General features: G+C 36.5%; 1 protein-coding gene across 1 annotated transcript in view; it reads right to left on the bottom strand.

Moving 5' to 3' along the window:
- Positions 1–354: 354 nt before the first annotated feature.
- LOC104464935 (chromosome unknown open reading frame, human C15orf41) overlaps positions 355–23,094 on the bottom strand; it is a 100,567-nt gene continuing 77,827 nt past the window's right edge. The window contains exon 11 of the mRNA XM_010077797.1: positions 355–534. Coding sequence (XP_010076099.1) covers positions 399–534 — 136 coding nt within the window. The 3' untranslated portion in view covers positions 355–398. The remainder of the gene's footprint in view (positions 535–23,094) is intronic.

Raw genomic sequence — 23,094 nt, 5'->3', positions numbered from 1 at the left:
ATAAACTTGTGAGTGAAAACATAACAAAGCTGCTTATTTTTAAAGGTGACTCTGTAACAGGGACAAGAACTGAAAGTTGCACCTTTCAGCCTCTGCATTTTTGTCTTTGTTTAGAAAGCTAGAAGCAGCCATCCGGAAGGAAGAAAGATTATGAGTATCTAGCAACTAGCTGTTTGACAGAGACAGAAATGCTGATAATGAGTGGGTTGTGTCTGTCTTTTTTGGCTGATCGCAACAGAGGTCTGAAGCAAAACAGAAACTCTCTATATGTTTGTGTAAAGAGGCAGTAGCATAAGGGCAGGCAGCAGGAGTTCAGCTGAAGTTCAGGGCAGATGCTGCCACTAGTTTACACTGCAGGAAAGTAAAATTGCTTCCGGATTTACCTCTTCCTCCCAACATCAGCGTTGAGCCATGCTGTGTCGCAGAGTCACAATATCGGTAGGAAAGCAGTCTTTTAGCAGGATACCACGTTCACGATGGCAGTCCAGCTCTTCAATAAATCCATACCAGTAGATGACTAATCCAGGGCCAAACCTATCAAGCAAAAAGGAAAAGGAATTTATGTGACTGCGCTAGGTGAACTTTAATTCCCCACCTCTGTGATTCTAACACAAGTAAATCTGTTCCTTTTACTGCAAAATTGGAGAGTACTTGAACTGCACTTAATTTTCAAATTTTAATCAATGTTGAAATGACATGTATCATTAACACCTGATACCATGAATAAAAATGCTATTTAGAGACTCAAACAATCCACACGAAAGTTTTGATTTTTACCTTTGGATATTCTGCACATATTAATAAAAAAAGACCTATGCCTGAAACATTAAATAACATTTAGTAACTTTGATACATACAGAAGTCTCTCTTGCTGTGCACTGTGCTTTATCAGATTTGGATGTGCAAGCATTAAAAATAAAGGGGTCTATGCAAGTCCCAGTTTGTGCAAATTATAATACCACGAAGATAATAATGAATCCTTAAAATATAATTCCTACAATGAGCTATTATTCAGGTAATTATTAATGTACAATAAAATTCAGAAAGAAATAGAAAGTTTCTGCTGTAACGTCTCTGAAATGTGCCTCAGGAATTCCTCAGATATTGCTAATGCTGACCGATCCCCACTAGGCAATCTCAGGAAGTAGCCCCATGGACTATTTTACCCATCAGGAAGGTCAGACCTTCAGGCTGGGTTCATAAAGAAGTAATCACTATCAATCACTGTGTACTGCGATATGTTTTGCACATCAGTTTCACGTTTTTCCTACTGAGAGCACTTAATTAAAGGGCAGCACTACTTTTGGTGTAGTGTTGCAGGAATTTTACAGTGAAATCATAAATTATGAATGTTGGGTTAGAAAAAGGATGTCTAAAAACAGAACTGCTTTCTGTAGTCTAACATTACAGCAGTCTGTACAACATTAGGCCAAAAAGCTTTTTCTTTCCTTGATTTATTATATGCTGTAGTGAACTTGCCAAAAACAACAATGCAGGATGAGCTGTTAGATACCGTCTGCACAAGAAAAAGTTCAATAGAATGTCATGTAATGGTTTATATGCAGAGCTGTGCTCAGGACCCAAGCAATATGGTAGCCAATTTTTGTTAATGTGTAATTAAAATAAAAATGTGTTGGGGGATGCATGGTAACCTAAGTGTTCACTTAACAGACAATACAAGCACTCAAAACTGTGGGCAGTGCCAGACCAGCTTCATTAGGGTGGTTTCTTTCCAACAATGGAGGGAAAACTCTATTTGATGTGCTCTTGTAACGGAACAGACATCAAGGGAAGAAGAAACCCCTGTGGCTTCCTCCTGCAGTTTCAATTAGATATGGTAGTTTCTTGCCCAAAACTGTGGCATAGCATTGCAACATTTCGGTTTATGGCTACTTCTCTTCAACACAGAAGTGGCCGCAGTTTAGTGGCAAAGTAAACTACCCCTACGCAGCACTGGCAGATGTGCTCTTTTGCAACTGAAAGACGATATCTGAAAGTGGGAATGTTAAAACTCTGACAAATCCAGCTACACCAGCTAACGTACTCCAACATATTTAGCACTGAATAAAGTACAGACCAAAAAGCGGATCATACGGAAGGACAACGTTACCTGCATCCAATTCCTAAGTTTTCTCTGGCTGGCCAACAACTTCAGCCTTTACTGTGTCTAAGAACTTCTCTCCAATCTCCTTTGCTTAAGTTCACGTGGGGCCAAGATGTGTCATGACCTCACTGTAACACGGAGGCCAGCTAGCCTAGAAGCAGCAACGAGCAAATGGCAAGTGAAGCCAAGGACTGATGCTCGTTGCCTGTGGTCAGAGGAAGTGATTTGCTCACGCAGGCTGGGCCTACTTTTGTTATTTCGCAGACAACGTATCTGTTCTCATATCAACCAAACATAGAAAAGGGAGAATAGGGTGGGGATGTACTTATGTACTAACCAAAGTTATTTTAAAAGCAAAAATCCGCAGAAGATAGGGAGCACACCTTACATTTCTAATGGGCTGTTTTATGCAAGGTGGAAGGTACGAAATGTACACAATTACTTACTCATCATGAGTGTGTGTGCCAGGGAAAATCTTGACGTTAATAAGCAGCTGCTCAGGCCAAGTTTTGAAGGGCTCATTTTGCTCTGTGTGGCAGCTTGAATCCCCTATCCACCATAAAACGCATGAGGCACTGTGCTTAAGCCATTTGTTAGGTTATTTTTTGAAATTCTAATTTTTAATAAATTATTTTGAGACTCTTCAAGAGGCTAATTTATGTCTTTCTAGCAAATCATGACAGCTCAAGCACAATTTTTCAGGAATAGTTTGTGCTTAAAAAATTATGTTCAGAAATGCCAGATTTGATGATAAAATTTATATACAAGAACATCTGCATATTGCAAGAAGGACGTTGAGCTGCTGGAGCGGGTCCAGAGGAGAGCCACAAAGATGATCAGAGGGCTGGAGCACCTCCCCTCTGAGGACAGGCTGAGAGGGTTGGGGTTCTTCATCCTGGAGAAGAGAAGGCTCCAGGGGGGACCTTGTAGCGGCCTTCCAGAACCTGAAGGGGGCTACAGGAGAGATGGGGAGGGACTTTTTACAAGGGCATGTAGCGACACGAAAAGGGATAATGGATTCAAATTGGAAGAAGGCAGATTTAGACTAGATATTAGGAAGAAATTCTTTACTGTGAGGGTGGTGAGGCACTGGCACAGGTTGCCCGGAGAAGCTGTGGATGCCCCATCCCTGGAGGTGTTCAAGGCCAGGCTGGATGAGGCTTTGAGCAACCTGGTCTAGTGGAGGGTGTTCCTGCCCATGGCAGGGGGGTTGGAACTTGATGATCTCTAAGGTCCCTTCCAACCCAAACCTTTCCATGATTCTGTAATTCTATGAACTGCCAGAGCAAGTACATCTTTAGCATGAAAACATCCATCAATCCTGCTTTTGACTGTGTTATTACAGCGAAACTATCTGCCCTGTGCTGCCTAGATTGCACTTCTTTCACTATGTCATGTCATTCTATTATAGCCCTGTATCAGTCAGCCCATGTATATGATCACATAAAAACCACACCACACTTTTGTTTAAAAACACATAAGTGCAGTACTTAAGACCAAAATTAATTTGTTGACACATTATGCATTTGCCACTGACTATTGGGAACTCCTGCTGCTAAGTGCTAATTTCTCTCTCATTAATGCCCAGAGTTGGCAAATCACAAACAATGCCACTGGTTAATTACTGCTCTAATTTGAAAAGACACTTAACCTTTCTGTGTAAGGGGATGATGTAGGGAAGTGTAACCTAGAAGTAAGAACTATCCTTTTAAATTTGACTTGCTCCAAAGTGCAGATATGACACCATAAAGAATGAAACTTAATGCTGTGAATTACAAAGTAAAGCTACAAATCATCATCTGCCTCAATCATAACATTAAACAAGTTAGTGACTAACATTGGTTTACACAGGTGGATAAACTAAAATGACAAAATGCATACTTAGTATTGCTATGGAAAGGGGACTCATTTAGTAGCTCTGAGAAGGAGAAAAAAAACTTTGAATGTACCTAATGGTCCTAAAACTATATAGATACAGTATGCAATACAGCCCAGGTTATCCCATTTTATATGAAAGACACAATGGAGAAAGTTTAAGCTTAAACCAAAAATCAAGCTTATCAAACTATGGACTCCTATGGTTGTTGTTCTTGCTCAAAAAAAAAAAAAAAATCTCGCAAATCCCTAAAAATGTGCTTACCTTGTATTTTTCCTCCCATGTCTTTAGTTGTTACCCTGAAAAGTTTAGGTGTGAAGGAATGTGGCCAAAACTTATACAAAACTGTAGTTTTACCTCTTCCTGTGAAACTATTATTTTTAGAACTTTACTTTTATATGGAGTTTCTTTTTAAAGCTGAAAAGAAATCCAAGTAACTAAGGTTTGGTTAATTCCATGCAGTAAAAATAGAATAAACAGGAAATACAGACATAGACATATAATAGACATAATAAGTGACAGCAAGTGAATAATAGAGATAGCAAGTGAAAATTGTCCACACAGGTTGCATCAGTTTACCTAAAAATCAACCAATAAATATGTAGTGATCATTACATAAATCCTGTTCGGTCAGTGTCTAGCTTTGATGTTAGAAGTTGTGACTACAAGCCAGCCAAAGCCAATCTAGCTGCACTTGAGTGCAGGGTCAGAGTGCCGGAAGTGCCAAAAAGGAGGTAGACAGGCTTATGACCCCATGGCATGGCAAGAAGATAGCAGGATTACAAAAGCCTATGGATTAGTTTAGGCCTAATTTAGGCTTTATATAGAAGACTAAATTTAGTCTAAGTACTAAGGGCAACAGACAGTGTCTTTCAAAGAATCAACAGAAGGATTTGAGATAGATGCTAGAGATAGTAAAATAGAGTTTGAGTATAGTTAAACATAGCTACAGGCTCAACAGTGCTTTAGATAAAACTTATGTCTGATGATACTACTCTAAGTCTGCTTTGCACTAATTTAAGAGCGTTCAGAGGATCTTTTGTACTGGTTTAATGACATCAATTTTGAAAGAAACCCATAGGTAAGGGCGCACATCGATAATCGCAGGACACTGGGCTTTGTTCTTGGAAAGGCGTTTCACAGAGATATGTTGAAAAGCCAGGAAGGTAAAATTCAGATAACCCAAAGCCAAATGGTTCTTCTGGTTAAAAAAAAAAAATTATCCCATCTTCATATAAGCCAAGGGATCACTTAAGGAAAAAAAGGGAAAGAAAAAACTAAGTAAAATGTGAATCTGGGTTTAACTTGCCCTGCAGTTGAACCAGTTTTGTGCTAGAAAAGAAAAAAGACTTTTATTTATTTATCAAAGTGGCCTTGTAGGCTCACACATATTCTACTCCACTTCAAGAGAAACTACTTTATAGTAATGTCTTTTCTTCTGGAATGTCTGTGTGGGGTCCATACTTTGCTTCTAAGGATTTGCCTAGACATGTGTCTGTTGCAAGTGGATTTTTTCACCATCAAAAAGACTTGCATGTGGTTTTATGAAAAATGCATTTTCAACACACTGCTCGATACTGAGCAGAAATGTAAAACATCTTGCAACCCTTTTTAAATAAATGTTCACTTTATTTATTCTTAGTCTATTTGTTATAGATGGGTTGTATGCATCTCAGCATAATGTAAATAACTTTAATTCCAAAAGACTCTCGAAATGCTGGCATATGAATTATTATGTCTAACATGCATGTATTTAAGCAAATACTTTATCAAACACATTTAGATGAGTATTCATGATATACAAAAGCATAATAGTCCACCTAGTTGGTGATTTTAACCATGAAGGTCACATCTGAATGTGTCTTTGAAGGACTGCATTCTGGTCGCTCGCTTTTTAATGTCAGATCATCAACAGTGCCAGCTGAAAAGCTGGCTTTGTTTCCTTGTTTTTCTTTTTAAATATCAAGCAGACTAGAGAATTACCACTGGCACATCACTACTTATTTCCTGGGAAAAGAGAATTACAAAAATTCACAAATAAATTAGTACATTCTAAGTCAATTTAACATAGTTGTTGAGAAACACAGTTGCGAGTATCATAGAATCATATGAATCATAGAACAGCACGGGTTGAAAAGGACCTCTAAGATCATCTAGTTTCAACCCCCCTGCTGTGGGCAGGGTTGCCAGCCACTAGACCAGGCTGCCCAGGGCCCCATCCAGCCTGGTCTTGAACCCCTCCAGTGATGGGGCATCCACAGCTTCTCTGGGCAACCTGTTCCAGTGCCTCACCACCCTCTGCGTGAAAAGTTTCCGCCTAATATCCAACCTAAATCTCCCCTCTCTTAGTTTAAAACCATCCCCCCTCATCCTGTCACTATCAACCCCTGTAAACAGTCGCTCCCCCTCCCGTTTATAGGCTCCCTTCAAGTACTGGAAGGCCACAATGAGGTCTCCCCGGAGCCTTTTCTTCTCCAAGCTAAACAAGCCAGAGTAAGCTGGTTTTAGCTGTAGTACTAATAAACCTTGAAGACAAAATAATTAATCTCCCCCATAATATCTAATAAGCTTACTGTTTAAGGACTCACAACTTTCTTTTAGTGTACGTGTAGAAGTCTCATTTGTGCCAGTGGAGGGAATTTAGATATTGGCAGAGCTAGCCTAGTAGGCAACAACCGCAGACTACATTTTCAAGTAAGGTCAATTGGCATCAGTCCGCCAACTTCCTTATGTCTAGACCAGTTTACTACTGCTGACGACACAGTATTACATATCTTGGCAAACATTTAATAGCCACTGCTCAGAAACTGACTTTGATTAGCAAGAAATCTTCCATTTAAACAGGTACCACAAGCACAGTTCAGAATAGTTTATAACAAGGCATTGCTGTTACTGTTCATTATATAGTTTTAAAATCAAATAAAGGTACTTATGCATGAAGACAGTCCATTTTAAAAACTCTGAATGCAATTTAAAGATATCTGTGGGGTTTTATTATCTCCGTCACTTTTTTTTTAAATCCTCCACACACTTCTGTGATCCAGTGACACACACACACTGATTTAAATAAAAGATGCCTTCAAGGCATTACACAGCACCTTATTTCTTTGACTTCACCAAATCTGGTCAAATGAAAGAAAAAAAAAATCCAATACTTAGTAAAATCAAGTTAACTGAATTATATTTCTTGCTTTAAAAGTCTGATCCTTAACCTATAACTCAGAAGACTACATTACTTTTGGGCCCAACTCCCTTAAGTTACTTAATATTGTTTTCCTGCAAAAACAACTGCACAAAAATACATTTGCTTGCAAATGTGGCTCAAGAAAAAGTTTAACAAGTTCTGATCACATACTTTTAAAGATAATAGGAAACTTGTCGACAGCATTAGCAAGCATTTTATCAAACCTCACACACAGAAATTAGCATATTATGTCTCAAGAATCCAGACATCCAGTTTATGCTGCTTAAAGTAAAATTAAGCAACTAAATCCTAATCTGCTTTAAGCTTTGATGTTACCACAGTAGTTGGGGGAAGTCTTATTTTTACTGAAGACAAGGAAAAACATTAAAGTCTATTGATATTCTATGAGACTCCTATTTCCAAGGAGGTTTTGACTCAAGAGCGGGCATTTATTTTGGGCTGAGAAAGGTAGGCATTTCCATGAATGTTGGATATAGGTGCTATATGCAGTTAATGTGGTTGGAAATGTCAGGTGAAAAAAAGGTGGATGGAAACTAATATCAGGTCTCTGTCTCTATAGTCACACCTCTCTTGGATATTATTAAATATTAATGAGCTTTTCTTTTTATACGAGCTGTTTTTTTTATCTCTGCAATGAGACTGTTAAGGCATCAGTCAAGTAGCAGCATTTAATCAGGCTTATAATATGATTTAATTGCTTTTGGCATTTGGAGAAATAAAAACAAATCAAGTGATATTTACATGGAAATAAGAGACCCTTTAGGATATTTTAGAATTTTGCGTAGCACAATTTTAAAATGCATATTAACAGAATGCACCAAAAACTGAGCAAGTCACTGTCATTAAAATATTATAAATACAACGTAACTTTTAGCTGCATAATACATTTTTAATAAACAAACTGTCGAAATACATTATTCACTTACACTTATTCATTCAGATCTGAGTACTGTTCTGCAAGCAAATAAAGGATTTTTATAATCCTCAATGACAAGTTAGGGTTTTAAAAAATATAGTTCTCATGGAAATTAACTTTTAAAAGCTATGATTAAATAACATTAAGGTTACAGTGATTTACAAGGATTAAGGCTTTCTAAGTGAAGACTGATGCAGTGAGTGAGAAAGAAAACACATACTGGCTCAAGGCAGCTTGTGATTAAGACAAGAGAGCCTTGAGTGAACTCTGAATTTCTCAAATTTTGTTGATTCATGTCCAAACTTCTACTGAAACATATTATTTTTGTTATTTATTAATAGCATTCCAGATGCTCATCTCTCAAAATGGCTGTGTGTACTTAAGGCAAAACATTTTTTTGCCAGTCTCAGCATCTACAAAATCAGGTAGATGCTTTACAGGTCAGACTGTAAGGTTCTGTGCCATACAGAGAGACTATAAGGTGCCCCTTATGCCTGCACTGCAGGATTGGGCTCATGTAGTGAAAAATAACATGGTACTCACATCAACATTTTAGAAAAGAAATTGCTAATTCCTATACTGCTGGACTGTTTCATGGAAATTATGGCCAAAGTTGTCTCTGGTTTTAGTGGAGATCACTTAGGTATGCATTTTGGAAAACAATACCTTTTAGCTGCCTGGGAAGCTAGTTCCAGTATCTGCCTAAAAGAGATAACAGACAGTGTTCCAGGTACCTTACTTGGTAATTTGGAGATAGGTCCAAGTTCCCCTGAAGCATAAGGATCCTACATCACTTAACCTTCTCAACACAGGATAAAGCAACTTCAGGCACTCTGGATGATGGGCATGACTAAGCAAAAGAAGCTCAAACAAAAAATTTCAATCTGAAAGGCACGATATAAGAAAGCTTTTTACTTCTTCTTTTTCAAAAGTTTCATAAATTCCTTTCTGATGTCTGTATTAGCTGTTGCATCTACAGACTTGTCTTTTACAATTCAGGGTTAGCACCTCTACAAGAGCATTAATGTGTTCCTGTTCAAAGCAGCAATACCCTTCAATCCTGCAACATGCAATTTGATGACTAGTTTACTAAAGTTATGCTACTTCTTTAAGTTGTGCTACTTGTATATAGCAGTTAAGACACTGCAAGAATGCTGCTATCCTTTGAAAAGATGGGGAGGAAAGGTGGTTGTTTGCATTACAGAATCATTCCCTATACTGTCGCTGGAAGCAATGTTTTCTGATTAAACCTAGGCAAAGAACGGTGCTTCCTGAGGTACTTGATTGTTACTCAGCTTCCCTGAAAAAATCTTATGCCATTACTTCACTCTCCAGACACTGTTGAGGAAAGGTCATTATTGTTCGATTCTGCACATTTGAAGTTGTGGATCAGTGTTGAGAGGAGTTACTGAGGTTATTTCAAACATTTTGTTAAACCCACAGCAGTCCTTCCACAGGAATGCTTGGCTGCAAACCGCCTCTTATTCTGGGTCACAGAAAACATGAAAAAAGCTTTTGAGTACAGTCAGACTGAGGTCCATAAGGGCTGGTCAACACATGTTGCCATTAGGTGATTAATAGTCGTTTATTTTTAGGGCTGGAAGTAACAGGCCATCCTAAGGCCAGTGCAAGATGATATCTGAGTAATCTGTGAGTGCCTCATAGTTTGCAGCAATCTTTTCTTTCTGTGCAGCTGTTTATCTGGTGACGGTGCTTGCCAGAGTGATAGGATACGCCAAAAGAGCATTTAACAGGGGACACAGAACTGCTCTCACAGCAATTTATTTTTGTTGAATAATTATTGTAAAATAGAACCAAACTAACTGGAAAAGTTGTTCAGCAAGCTTTGATAGCAAAATTTTTGATAAATAAATGTACTATATACCTGTGTGACTAGCATTTGCCGAGTATAAATCTTGGTACCAGCATTAAAGCTATCTCAAGACATTTTGAATGAATTATTAGACAATTCTGTATCCCTGAATCCTTATACACAAATATACAATAAAACAAACAATGCAACAGATGAATTAACAAATGGAGGACAGCTCGTTTGGGCTTCCAACTTCCCAGATCAGAGAATTACTCCTAGACTGGATAGTAAATCACACTGCGTACCTTCACACAATGTTGCTCAGCAGTTAACTGCCAACACACTATTGTGCATAATTGACAGGTAGAAATATTTTATGTATGATGCTGTACTTAAATTTACTGTCTCTCAAAGTGTAAGTCACCTATTCATATTGAGCAAGGAACAGATGAAAAAGGAACTACTTTGTCTGCTGCCCATTACTGTGGCCCTTTGTGCCCACCCAGAAGGAAAGCAAACACCTCCTCCAAACTAGAATATTGTTGCCGCCTTTGGAATCAATCCACTGGCAAACTTTAATTGTGACTGGCATTCACTTGTTTCATTATGAATCTATCACTTATGTCTAATGTCTGAGGCTCTTCAGCTTGTCTCACAGCTGATACGTATACCAAGTATCTGTACAATCCGAGTTGGCCCTGTCTCAATTCATATTTGAAAATAACTTTATTTTTAGTTGTTATTAGGAAAAAGAGTGCCTCCTGATATATATGTCTTAAGTAGTAACTCGGATCACCTGCAAAATATCCACTCTGTCAGAAGACTACACGAACATTTCACACGGTTTTAGGTGGAGATTGTTCCAGAGACTTCAGGAGACCACCATGGCAATTTCTACAATTGTTACATTCATTATGAGATCAAGTAAATGCATAACAGGGGATGTGCAGAGAAATCTACTTATTTCCTTTTCCACAAGGAACAACTTTTTGCCTTCTGTCCCCCTCACATATATGTATTTATATACAAACATACATACATACACACACACAAATACTTTGTGTCTATCAGCCAAACACAGCTCTACTGCGTGCACCTTCTGAAAAAATGATAATGCTATTTAGATACATTCACAAGTTATTTGTTCTTTCTTAGTACATACCAACACTAGAAACAATTTCATTTCAACTTTCTTTGCTTACTACACACTGAACATTTCTGGACTCACTGTTAAGGTATGGAATTTCGTTCAAAAGGAAGATATGCAAATGTATATTGCCATGGAAAAGAGCCTAGAAGAAGGGAGAGGAAGAATCAGAGGGAAATGCTATCACTTGCGAAGGTTTAAAAGCAACAGCAGATCAGTTGAGATAGCCAGTGACATATTACAATCCGTGGCTGATGAGAACTGAGCAAGAAAGAAGTCTGCAATATGATAAAATTGCATTTGTATGAATATTTTCCCTTATACATGTTGAAAATAGTGGAAGACAAGTTGGACTCCGTATTCATGTGGGGTTTTTTTTTAATCTTTGCCATGCAATTGCTAGATTGATCTTGCGTCAAGTCACTTACTCTATATATGGCATTTCTATGTTAGCTATTCCCAAAGATGGTATGAAGGTTATTATCTCAATAACCACAAGGCCTCTGTGTTAAATATAGCAAAATCCTTTTAGACAAATTTAAAACAAACTGAGAGTGACTACAGTTTTTTTTTTTTTTTCCAAAGATCAGTATAATAATATGCACCTGTACTGTTCAATTGTAAGACACTGTAAAAACTACTGTATTGAAAATGGGAGTCTAATGTCATCAGTGGGTAAGACAGGAATAAAATCCATGCAAAATGTTGCAATATTAACATCATGTGTCATACAAAGGTTTTTCTTAGTTATTGCTGATTTGGTGTCTGGTAACCATTACTGTTAAGTATGTTTAACACTTTAATAAAGTAACAAAAGAAGAAAAAAATCCATTAAGCATTGAAAACTTTTAGTACTGAATAATCTTTTCATCCTAACTATTTCTCTCCATCCTTTTTGGTTTATATGCAGTGCATTTTATAAAGGAACATTGTTGGCTGGCAGTCTTCTAAGGGCATCAAAGATAGCACTAGATGTCTCTTTTCAAACAAAATAGAAAAAAAATGAATTATTGAGCTGCTAGTCCTGTTCAATTCCTGCTCTCTTTAAGACGAAAGTAAAACTAATAGAAAAGCAATGACAAGAAAAAAAATAATGAAATACAGCTTTTCCCTCCAAAGATAAATTAAGCTCAAGCAAGTAGCTTGGAACACTATGAACAGCTGACCACCTAACAGTTTTACCAAGCTTTCCGAGACTTGGCTAACTTCCACCTCAGCACAGCTACCTTCTTGTTTTTCAGTTCTTACATTGCCTAAAAGCTCAGAGTAAGTACATTAGGTGATAAGATTAGTATCTGCCGTGAGCAGCTGTCTTTCCCTCTCCCCTCCCTTGCCAGCCAAGAATTGTGAGGAGTTTTTTGTTATTTACTTTTTAAAGTGCTTATTTTCTGGTGTTCTCTCTGGGTATGTGATTGCAATTGCAAAGGATGCTATATGCTCAAAACGTAATGAAGGTCAGAGGTTAAAAATGGTTCCTGAATTCCATGGTTGCTGTACTCTTACAGGAACCTGCCAAGAAAGCTGTCTCTCACACAAATCCACTTGTCATGAACAGCCATCATAATGCAGCTTAAGGAGAGGCGCTGACATAAGGTTTCCATCTGCTCCAACCTGAGTACAGGTCACTGAATATGCTGGAGATGCGAATGACACCTTCAGCTTGAACTAAGTAGGGGAAGCCCAACATAGACAATAAAAGAGACTTAAGATATTTTTCCTGTCAGTCTCCTCAGTTTAGAGCACTCTTACAAAAGATTGGGGTTTCTCTGTCTGGTCAAGCTAGTCTGTTGTTAGCTGGAAAGTAAAAAAAAGAAAAAAAAAAAAGAAACCCAAAAGAAAAAAAGAGAAAACTAGATCAATAAATAAGCAAGAAGGAAGAACAACTACACCTCATGAAATTAAACAGTCAGTGAACATTTAGGCAATTTGAACTATTTATTTCTGCATCTAAGGTCTCTCCATACCGACCCCTGACTTTTGACAAAGATTTGAAAATCTCTTACTGTATCTTTGAGGCATCACATTTTTTACAAATTAGTATTTCTACACTTGAGATAACTTTTATACATAGTTTTAAGTAACTGAATTGACTTACAAGTAGGCTGCACACAACAGACTAGCACACCTTAGACAACTACATTTTACTACAGGCCAATGCAAATACACCCAGCTAGTCTGGCACCATCTTTCTGAAGAACAAGATGAATCGGGGAAGGGATTTGGAGCTTTTCAGCACCAAATCTTTGCTATTTGGGATTCCTCCAATGACAAAGTTATTACCGTCAGGCTACTGAGATGCAAACTGACTCATTATCACTTGAAATAGTTTGGTATGTTCTGTCCTGGTAACAAAAACCAGCTACCCAGTCAAAAAACCCAGCTGCCCCATACTCCTTCCCCCCTCAGAAGTATCTGACAGTGAGATGTATAAATGGACACAGGCATATATGTTTTTTCCCTCAAGCCTCTCTAGATCTAAAGCGCTAGGATGAACTGCTAAAGGAAAACTTGCACTGCTCATGCAGGTATAGTATTTTTGCTGAAGGTAAACAGGACTTACACTTCAAGACTTGAATATCTCTCCCTCTCCACAACTGCTAAATCCACATTAACATTTTTAAAAGCTATTTCTAAAGCCATACCAATAGATTAAGCATTATTTTTAGTTAAGTTCAAAGAGAAGAAAGAGCATGGCTTTGCCTGCTCTACCTGATTTCACTATGGCAACAGCAGAAAACCAGTAAATTCAGGAGATTAAGAGAGCTATAATTCCAGCTGTACCTGCAAAAATAATAATTAAACATTAATTTATAATTTCTTGATTACCTACAGGCACTTTTGAACCATTCTTTAATTAAAGAAAAAATCACGTCAGACCACATATAAAATGATAGAAATGGTATAGCAAAGTGCAGAACAGCCTCTATTTGCTTAAGCAATGTTTCCATGTTAATGTAGTTATTTGCTCTCATTTGCTTAGCAGTGCCAATATTTAGTACAGTGCAAATTTATGGAAATCTGACTTTGAAGAGCTTTGTGGTACTCCGTGATTTTTAATTTTTTTATATACTTATACTGAAGTGCCTTGATGAGCTTCTGGAATAAATGAAATATAAGCGAGAAGCACATAACATCTTACGACATCTTGTGAGGTAATATTGGCAGTAGCATGTCGTAATTGTGCGTAAAATAAGTTGATTGGTTTTACATTGGTTTCCTTTGCACAAAAGTCTCTTGCTTAACTATAAAAAAGGATGGATAAAACCAGATTGATTTGTAAACTTTTTCCATGGGCATTTAAGGATAATTGTGCATTTGCACAGTACTATGCTTATACACTGCAGGGGTTGGGAGATTGTCTAATATTTATCTTAGGGGAACCCAAACTGTATTTCACTTTTTAGAAAACAAAACAAATCCAAACCAGATACTATATTTGGATTGCTACTATGTAAACACATAATAAACAAAATCTAATACAAGAGCAGATGTGGTGACAGTAAAGGAAAACTTTCGCCTTGTTGATATCACCGTCTGGCAGCCATGACCAATCTTAGAAGGTTTGTTGTCTTAAATAGTAAAGATCCAGAAAATAAAACAAACTTTTTTTAGCCAGTGTTCAAGTTGTCCACTTTTTTACTGCAGATAACTATTCTGACTTTTGTACATGATCTGCAGTTTAGCTAATGTACCCAAAACATTGCTACAGCTCTTTCCAAGCCTGCACATAGATATAGCCTGTAATAAAGAAATGATATTTCCTTTTGGTTTCCCACAGGAAGCAGGAATCAATCTGTATAACAGCTGATCGGTAAAGGAAAGCAAAGTGATGCACCTAAGGAAAGTGCAAAATAATCCTATGAAGTGCTGGGAGAGAGATTTTAAACAAAAATCTAGAAATATTGCATTTCCTTAAAGAGTTGCTTAGCCCTCCTCTGGAAACTGTAGACAGGTGATTCAAGAAATACAGAAAATATCCAGATACGGAGCAAGGCTACTACAACGTCCAGGGAAATGAACAGTTGCTCATAGGAATGACTAAATGAGTTCAGCCTTTCCAGCCTAGGAGAGCAAAGGCTGAGAAGAGGTGTCCTTGTCTTCCACCAACACACCAGGGAGACCAGTGCTCTGGGTCTACAAAAAACTTGCAGTGAGGGCAGTGGGATCAAAACACTTTAAATGTTTTCAAGATCCCACTTGGCAAGTTTAACAAACAAGTTATAAGACATGGTGTTTATGATAGCTGGGGACTAGACGCAGTGACAAAACATTACACATTTCTAAATGTAGTACATGAAACTAATAATACAAAAATATTCTCTCAAGCAATTTGAAATGATATCACCACTGCTAACAAAATTAAACACAGACCCAAATATTTTTTCCTACCTGAGGAACAAAGACAATGTAGAAGATGATGTATATTTATAAAATGAGATACCAGAAAGTTATTCAGAATGCAGGAAGATAGAGTTTTTAAAAAAGGTAAGATTAAAAGGAATCTCCTTTTCCAATGAGCAACATGAATCTGAACCATTGCTTATTTGCCCACAGACATAGTTAAATAATTTAGTTTTCACAAATAATAATGGATTGCCTGATTTTTATCAAAGGTAACATCTTTAAATGGCAAAGGTTCTCTAGGCTTGAAAGATAAATACATAAAGACAAGCAAACTTTTCTAATTTAAGAACGATATACAACTTTTCTAATTTCTCTTTTTGTTTTAACAACAGATACACATAACCTCAAGCTCTTCTGCTTCAGTGTTATCCAGGTTACTCTGGCCTAATCCTCAAGCCCAGAGCAAAGTGAACAATCAAAGATATGTTGAAAGAAATGTACACAACCACCAAACCTCAGAAATCAGGCAATAGCTCCGTCACTAGCTTCCTGTCCTAGTTTTCAAGGAAAAAAAACCTTTATTCTCTGTAAGTAACACTCATGCCAGTCACACACTCCATCGTGGTGTTTTTTTTTTGTTTTTTTTTTTTTCTTCCCCCCCCCACCCCAGATTCCTCTTAAGGTTCTAGGTGTAACGTACATAGCTCATAAAAGGTTCCTGGGACCAGGCGACTGCCTCCTCACCCCTGACCCACCTGGACAGGGTGACTCAATGTAGATACTGCAGTTCATAAAGCACAGAACAAATCTAATGGCAAGTGAAGGCATAAAATCCTCAGTGGAGAATTTTTACCTGTAAAACAACTTTCTGGCAGAGGTAAATGTGATGGGTGGGCTGCCTACTGATGGAGTATAATGCAACACCTGCCACCTCCAACAAATTTACCCACAGTAAAAATGGCTGAATAGGGCTGAACATTTTTACTTACAAATAGAGCTTAACTTAACAGTAAAGCTGAACAAAGCGATAGCAACTGAATCAAATGTGACAGCAAAAACCCCATTTTATGCACACACTTTATTACAGTTCTTAACTTTGTATAGCTAGGGAATTTATGCTTCAGCATGTCTAAAACTGAATTGCAGAGACACACACAGTGGTAATTTTCTTTACAGTCACCTACCAACTGAAGGAGGAAAAAAGACGACAACTATTCCAGAAAAAAAGAGTGTACACTCAAGTCCTTTGTCTTCCCTGTTCAGCCACTTACAGAACAAAAATATTTACTGTAAGGATGAGCCATAAAGTGTCATAAATTAAATTAAAAGTGTGAAGAAAGAATCACCACTATCTACTTTCCTATACTGCTTCTTGCAAGAATCCATTTCATATAACACATGTTTTTGGGATACTTAAACAAGAGGCACGAGAGATGAAAAAAGTTTACAGAATATACTGTCACTGTGGATTTCGTCTGTGTGAAGGCAAAAATGTAGAAAGAAATGTGAAGCAGACTTGTGGTGTGAAACATCTGGACAACAATTAAAATAAAAAATCTGAAAAGCATTATGTTAGAAAAGCAGACAGTTAAGCCATAGTCCTCATTCAGCATTAACTGGCACTTGCCAACAATTTTGCAATGAGAGCTGACGATAAATAAACAGATAGAAAATGATGACACCTAAATGTTCACCCAATTTCAGAAATACAAGTTGTTTAAGAAAAGTTACATGAGGAGCAAGCAATCATCTTTTCTGACTTCATATATAGGGCTAAATGAAATATTATCTATTCTTTGGATTTTTCCACAAAACAAGAGAAACAAATTCAATAATTTTAGCATACTGCCAGATAGGTGAGTTTAAATATGAAGCTCTTAACTTATAATAACTATTTTAGTTTATTTTTAACACTAAAATACCTTTGAAAATAATTTATCTTTTGTAAATTCCAATGTTTCTAGATGAATCTGAAAAATTCAGTAATTATCACACTGGACTAACTTACACTTAAATGAAACATATAACTTTTAACTTTTACATATTTTGGTCATTCTAGATGTATTAGAGTCTAACAAATAATTTTAAGACATTGCCAGAAAGGTAAGCTTGACAATACACCTTTTTCAATGACAAACAATCCATGAATTGTAAAATTAAATGTCAGTTTTTAAAATAGTAATTGGAAGTAGTGATCAAACTTGTTTTGAGATATTTCTGACTTATTATTCTATTTTAACAAGGTCATCTTTAAACATTTTTTTGTCCTGCCCAAAGACTAATTATTACAATGCTACCTTCAGAATAAGTGAAGGGTAAATATTTGGCTCTCAAAAACGGTCTTATGGGAAATGTGTATTATGTTTACTGTTATTAGATGATGAAATGTCAACAGACTAAAATATTTCTATAATAAATTATTTCATTCAATAAAAGCATCAATAGTTTGCCTGGTTTTAAAATACAATTTCACTATAATGCATTGAAAGAAACAGCACTAATGTAAAAGCCCTGCCATGTGCATTAGTCCGTATTAAACCACAGCCCCCTAGGCCCCTGATTTAGTGTATTGTTAAAGGTCTGACAAACTCACAGCTACAAGGATTTCAGAGATCAGACTAAAAATCTTTACTTACCACTTTGTTCCTTGATATAATCCTTCACTGACTGTACTAACGATAGGCCAATAATTCTGAATTCCCCGTCTTGGTAGGTTTAATATAAAACCATTACAATAGACAGTATCTTAAAAAAATAGTGCCTAACTTCAAGGATGTTGTGCCTACATACACATACATTACATAAAACTGTTTTTGTGTGTGTGTGTATATATATATATATATGGCCTTTTTTCAAAACTTGTGGGGGGCAAAATGGTTTTGATTACCTCACTAAAACACAAATAAAGAAATACTGACCATTCCATCATGAGTTGCAGCCATTGGATTGTATGATAGGGACCTTCCAAATAGAATTGATGAAAATGTATCTTATAAATAATGCTCTGCCCATTAAGGCAAAGATAGCCAACTGACAGTTCACAGGATGATTGCAAGGTGGTCAGCATGATGACAAGCGAATTCTTGCAGTAGTTCAAAATGAAGAAAAAACATTAATGAACAAAAAATTACTCTTCTCTGGATATATAATCTTGTTTATTACTTCTAATTTTTTTCCCTCTTTTGAAGCATCCTATCTCATTCATGATTCCCTTACATGAACGGAAGGTAAACAGATGCACTGAAATCGCTCATGACACTAAAGCATCTCACAGTCGTGTATTTTAATTTCTGGCATACATTATGATCTATACTTAATGGATCCTCTGTTCTTATGCCATTTTTTATTATATCAGCATGTATTTTAGTCATTGATCAGCAACTTCATTTGCCTTTTATATCATAATTTGACATCAGTACAAGAAACAGCATGAGATGCAAACAAAATGATATAGAATTACTAAATAATAGTTGATGATGAATTATATTTGCGATTCATGACTTGTCAGTACCAGATTTAACAGTAGGTAATGAAAGCTTCTTTGTACTTCACTCCCAGAAATTCAATAAAAGCAAGAAAAAAGCTGCTTTCAGAGTAAAAAAAAAATTGCAATTACCAATTGTTAATCACATCGAAGGATTATTGGTCTTTCTTACTAAGAAGTCAGGATGGACATGAGGTGCCTCTTCATAGTTACTGTTATGAGTGAGTGACTTGGTGATCTCAGGTGGATCTCTAGCAATCAGCACTGCTTCCAATAAAACCCTGCTGCACTGGAATGCTCTCAGAGTTCAGCTTCGTCCCAGGAAGTTTCTTCTCCAGTTGTTTTTCCTAGCTGTACAGACACTAGAGAAGCAGTGCAGAATGCACTGTACCCCTACTTGGCTGAGCAAAATCTGGAAACTCAACTCTTAACATTCAGTTTGACATCAGACTAAAAATGAAGAGTTTTAATGCAGAGCTTACCATAACAAAGGAACTTAACTATGTTTTGACCTAGTAACATTAAAATTTAGTCCTTTTGGATCAAAATTAAACACTCGACATTTTTGAAAAACAATTTTTTCGTTTTAGTTTGCTGAAGCATGTTTAAGCATTAAATGGCATTTCCGCCCCCCTCTTTTCTTTTAAGGTGTTGCAGCATGGTTAGACTCCCTTAACTCTATAAAAAAAAGTAGGAGGAGATACGATCATCCAGAGCCACAACAGCCACCCACACTAAACACAGGCTGTTTCAGGACAGCAGTTGTTGCTTTATTAAAAATTACATGAAAGAAAACATTTCAAGTTCACCCAAATAATTGATATATTCTCAGCTGAACCGAAGTAGACACTTCACTTTGACTTTTGTAGCAGAAATGTTGAAACTTATAAAAACTTTGTTCTCTGTCCAAAACTGCCCCAACAGTTATCAAAAAATTCCTAAACAAATTTTCTGGAGTGACAATGATTATTTTCAAATAAAAGAAAGACGAATACTATAAGAAATCAAAGAAACAGGTCATTCTGATATCTGATAACCAAAAGGAATGTTTTGGCGTAAATGAATTTATCTCCACTGCAGTGTGATGAAGCTTTTCATATTTTTAGTACTTGCTTATCTCTGTTAATACACTCAGGCACGCATATGTCTTCTGAGAGGTCTGCTTTAATGGCTGAGCTTTAATGGCTCAGCCAACAGGAAATGTTAAAGGACACCAAAAATTGTTACTAGTAGTAGTTTGTTTTCCATGAACAATGCTATGCACTTTTAGACCTCCAGAAATGCCAGGCTGATCTAGACATAACAACCCTAACCCCAAACCTGGAAAACAGACAAATGAAAGCAACCCGAAAAACCTACCCCAAAACTGGAGGTACACTTCGTAACAAATTAAACATTTTCAGCTAGATGATTTTAACATAGTATTTATTTTGCACTTCTCTGTCCTATCTTTTAACTTAAAGTTGTTTGTAAATTATATGTGAAAAGATTCCTGGGAAATATGTGCAGAGATACAGCTAACCTGATGACTTATATATTGCTGTAGTAACATAAAAAAGGGGCATCGTTATATATATGTTTACATATATTTGAACATATATGTATATATATGTGAGAGAGAGTATGCTCATGATGGGATGCCCTATGCTAAATTAATCTTGGCTAAATTTTGGTTTTCCTCTCGACAAGGCAAATGTAGCGAGACTTGAGTAACTATACAACCAACTCTGTGCACCATCCCTGCTTTCCAATCCATAATTTTGCCTTTTGGACAATCTGTGTTAAAAAAAATAAGGTTTGTTTCTTCTCCCCTGCCCCAATAAATATTAAGAATAAACTTATTAAATTGATTAAAGTACAGGATAAATAGGAATAATTTGCCTTTCTCAGAGCAAAGTGTGACTGTTTTTAATTACAGTTTCACAGGATTTACCTGAATTCCATGAGGGCAAATGTTTTCTTTTTAGAATTAGTTTCATCAGGACTTCAATACAATGCATAAAAGAATTGTAAAATATTTGTTTTGGGGTATTTTTTATTTTTGTTTTGTAAACCAAACAGATTGTACAACTTATTTTCAGTGTAGGAGTTGATTCCATATGTGCAAAATAAACATGAATATTGTAACATAACTTTTATTACAGGACAAACTGAATTTAGAAAGAGATTGAGCTGAGTAAAGAGAAAGTTGCATATTTTCTGAATGACTGACTTCTAAGAATAAAAATAAATATGGAAAGCACTGTTAAAATGTGTATTTTTATAACACATTTACAGCTTGGCAAAAACCCAACCACTCTTTACTTTTCATGCACTAACTGAAGTTCACTGCAAAATAGTTTTTTGCTTTCACTAATCTGTTTCAAAAGCTAGTTTGGAACTTTACTACTCTCCTGGCCACAACTGTTAATTTGTTAGTCTGATTTTATCAAAGGCTAGGGACACTTTTTGCGTGTTCTTACTATCCCTAAGCTTAAATAGCTTTCTCCTAGCTGTTTAACCTCTGATGTACCTAGAGAATACAAATGTATTGCCTCATATTTAGCCCACTTTTGGATATATTAGGACAAAACAGACATGATGTACTGCAGACTGGACTTCTTTTTTTCTCTGCTGAAAGTGACTGAGCACCTAAAGTGCTTAATATGGAGGATAATACTTTAGTTGTTTTAAGGAGGAAAGTATAAGACTGTTCAGTATCTTCTAACTCACATACATTTAAACACAAGCAAGTAAAAATTCACCCTAAGAGAAGTACACATTATCAGTACACATGTTCACCTCATTTGGCAGGATAGATTAGTAGACAGTCTAAATAGTTGAAACATGAAACATTCTCAACCTCAAAATCTCTGGAAGTTCCAACCTTACCACGTTGGTTATCCACAAATACGGAAGCTTATAAAGACACCTGAACTCCACACACATTTCAGCACATGCATGTTGTAGAACCATCTAGCTTCTTCACCTGAAATTAAGCATGTGCCCACCATACTACCTACTGTAAATAAAAGAAAGTTGGTGTTCCTACAAGCAGAATGCAACCTTAAAAATAATGTTGATACAGTATAGAGTGGTAAAATACTGTATTTATTGTTAGGGTTTCTGTGAATAGGAAGCAATATAATACTATACTGTACTATAATATAAATCTGATAACAACCTACCATCTATCTTTAAAATATTTTTAAAAATTCACTGATACCAAGGGAAACACAGTAAACTTGTCTTGTTTTCTTACTATGTGACAAATTAATGTTAGTTTGTAGAAGCCAATTACTATTGTAATGTTTTTTTACCACTGCACTTTGTGTGTTTTGAAACTAAGTAGATAGCTCCAGTGACAACAATAAGCTCCACCATTTTATGTTGGCTACAGAATACATCCATGGTTTCTAAACCCAGCTTTCATGATATTGAGCTTGCCTTTCACAGAACAAGATTATTAATTACCAGTATCTGGGCAGTTTCAAACTACTTCAATTTAGTTAGAGAGCGATCTATTAATTTCCACTAACCACAATTTGACTAAACCTAAACATGTTGTCCGTTTTACATTTTACTTGTTAACAATCAAATAACCACTTTCAAATAGAATAAATGGTATTCAAATTGACTTCGTAGTCTACAGTGAGACTGAAGTAAGTGCTAAGTCTAAACATTTTCTAAAGAGTATATAGTTTTAGGAAACAATGTTTTTAGGAAACAATGTTTGCTTTGAATAACACAACTAATTCAAAACAGGGCCTCATTTTTGAAGTCATCTGGCTATATCAAAGGGTTAATTTAAGCAGGAAAATAAATTGTTGATGGATGACTAGATAACATGAGACTCAGTAATAAAAAATGCAAGTCTCTCTTCTGCTGTTTCTCTTCCAGATTGATGAAACTTTTACGTTTGGTATTAAGTTGTGTCTTGATCTGTTCAGTTACCGCTGTCAGGCTACCCTTCTACCCCCAGACGCTGTAATCCTCCTCTAAGATCACTGTTCTTACTAGTGGGTCTGTAATAAGAACATTTTGCTTACACAGATATGGATATGGTAGTCTGGCATGGAATACCCAGGCTGGAGTTAGGGCATGCAGCTGAAGCGCGCAGGCTAAAGGCAGGTGAAAACCAGACTGAAAACACTGCCACTTCCCAAAACTGGTTTTAAGAAATCAGAACCACATAAATGGGAGTTTCTTTCCCCTCTTTCCCGCCC

This window comes from Pterocles gutturalis, unplaced genomic scaffold (genome assembly GCF_000699245.1).
Source record: "Pterocles gutturalis isolate BGI_N339 unplaced genomic scaffold, ASM69924v1 scaffold2541, whole genome shotgun sequence".
NCBI lineage: Eukaryota > Metazoa > Chordata > Aves > Pterocliformes > Pteroclidae > Pterocles > Pterocles gutturalis.
The sequence above is the reverse complement of the archived record's forward strand: the minus strand, read 5'-3'. Positions and strand labels throughout refer to the sequence as shown.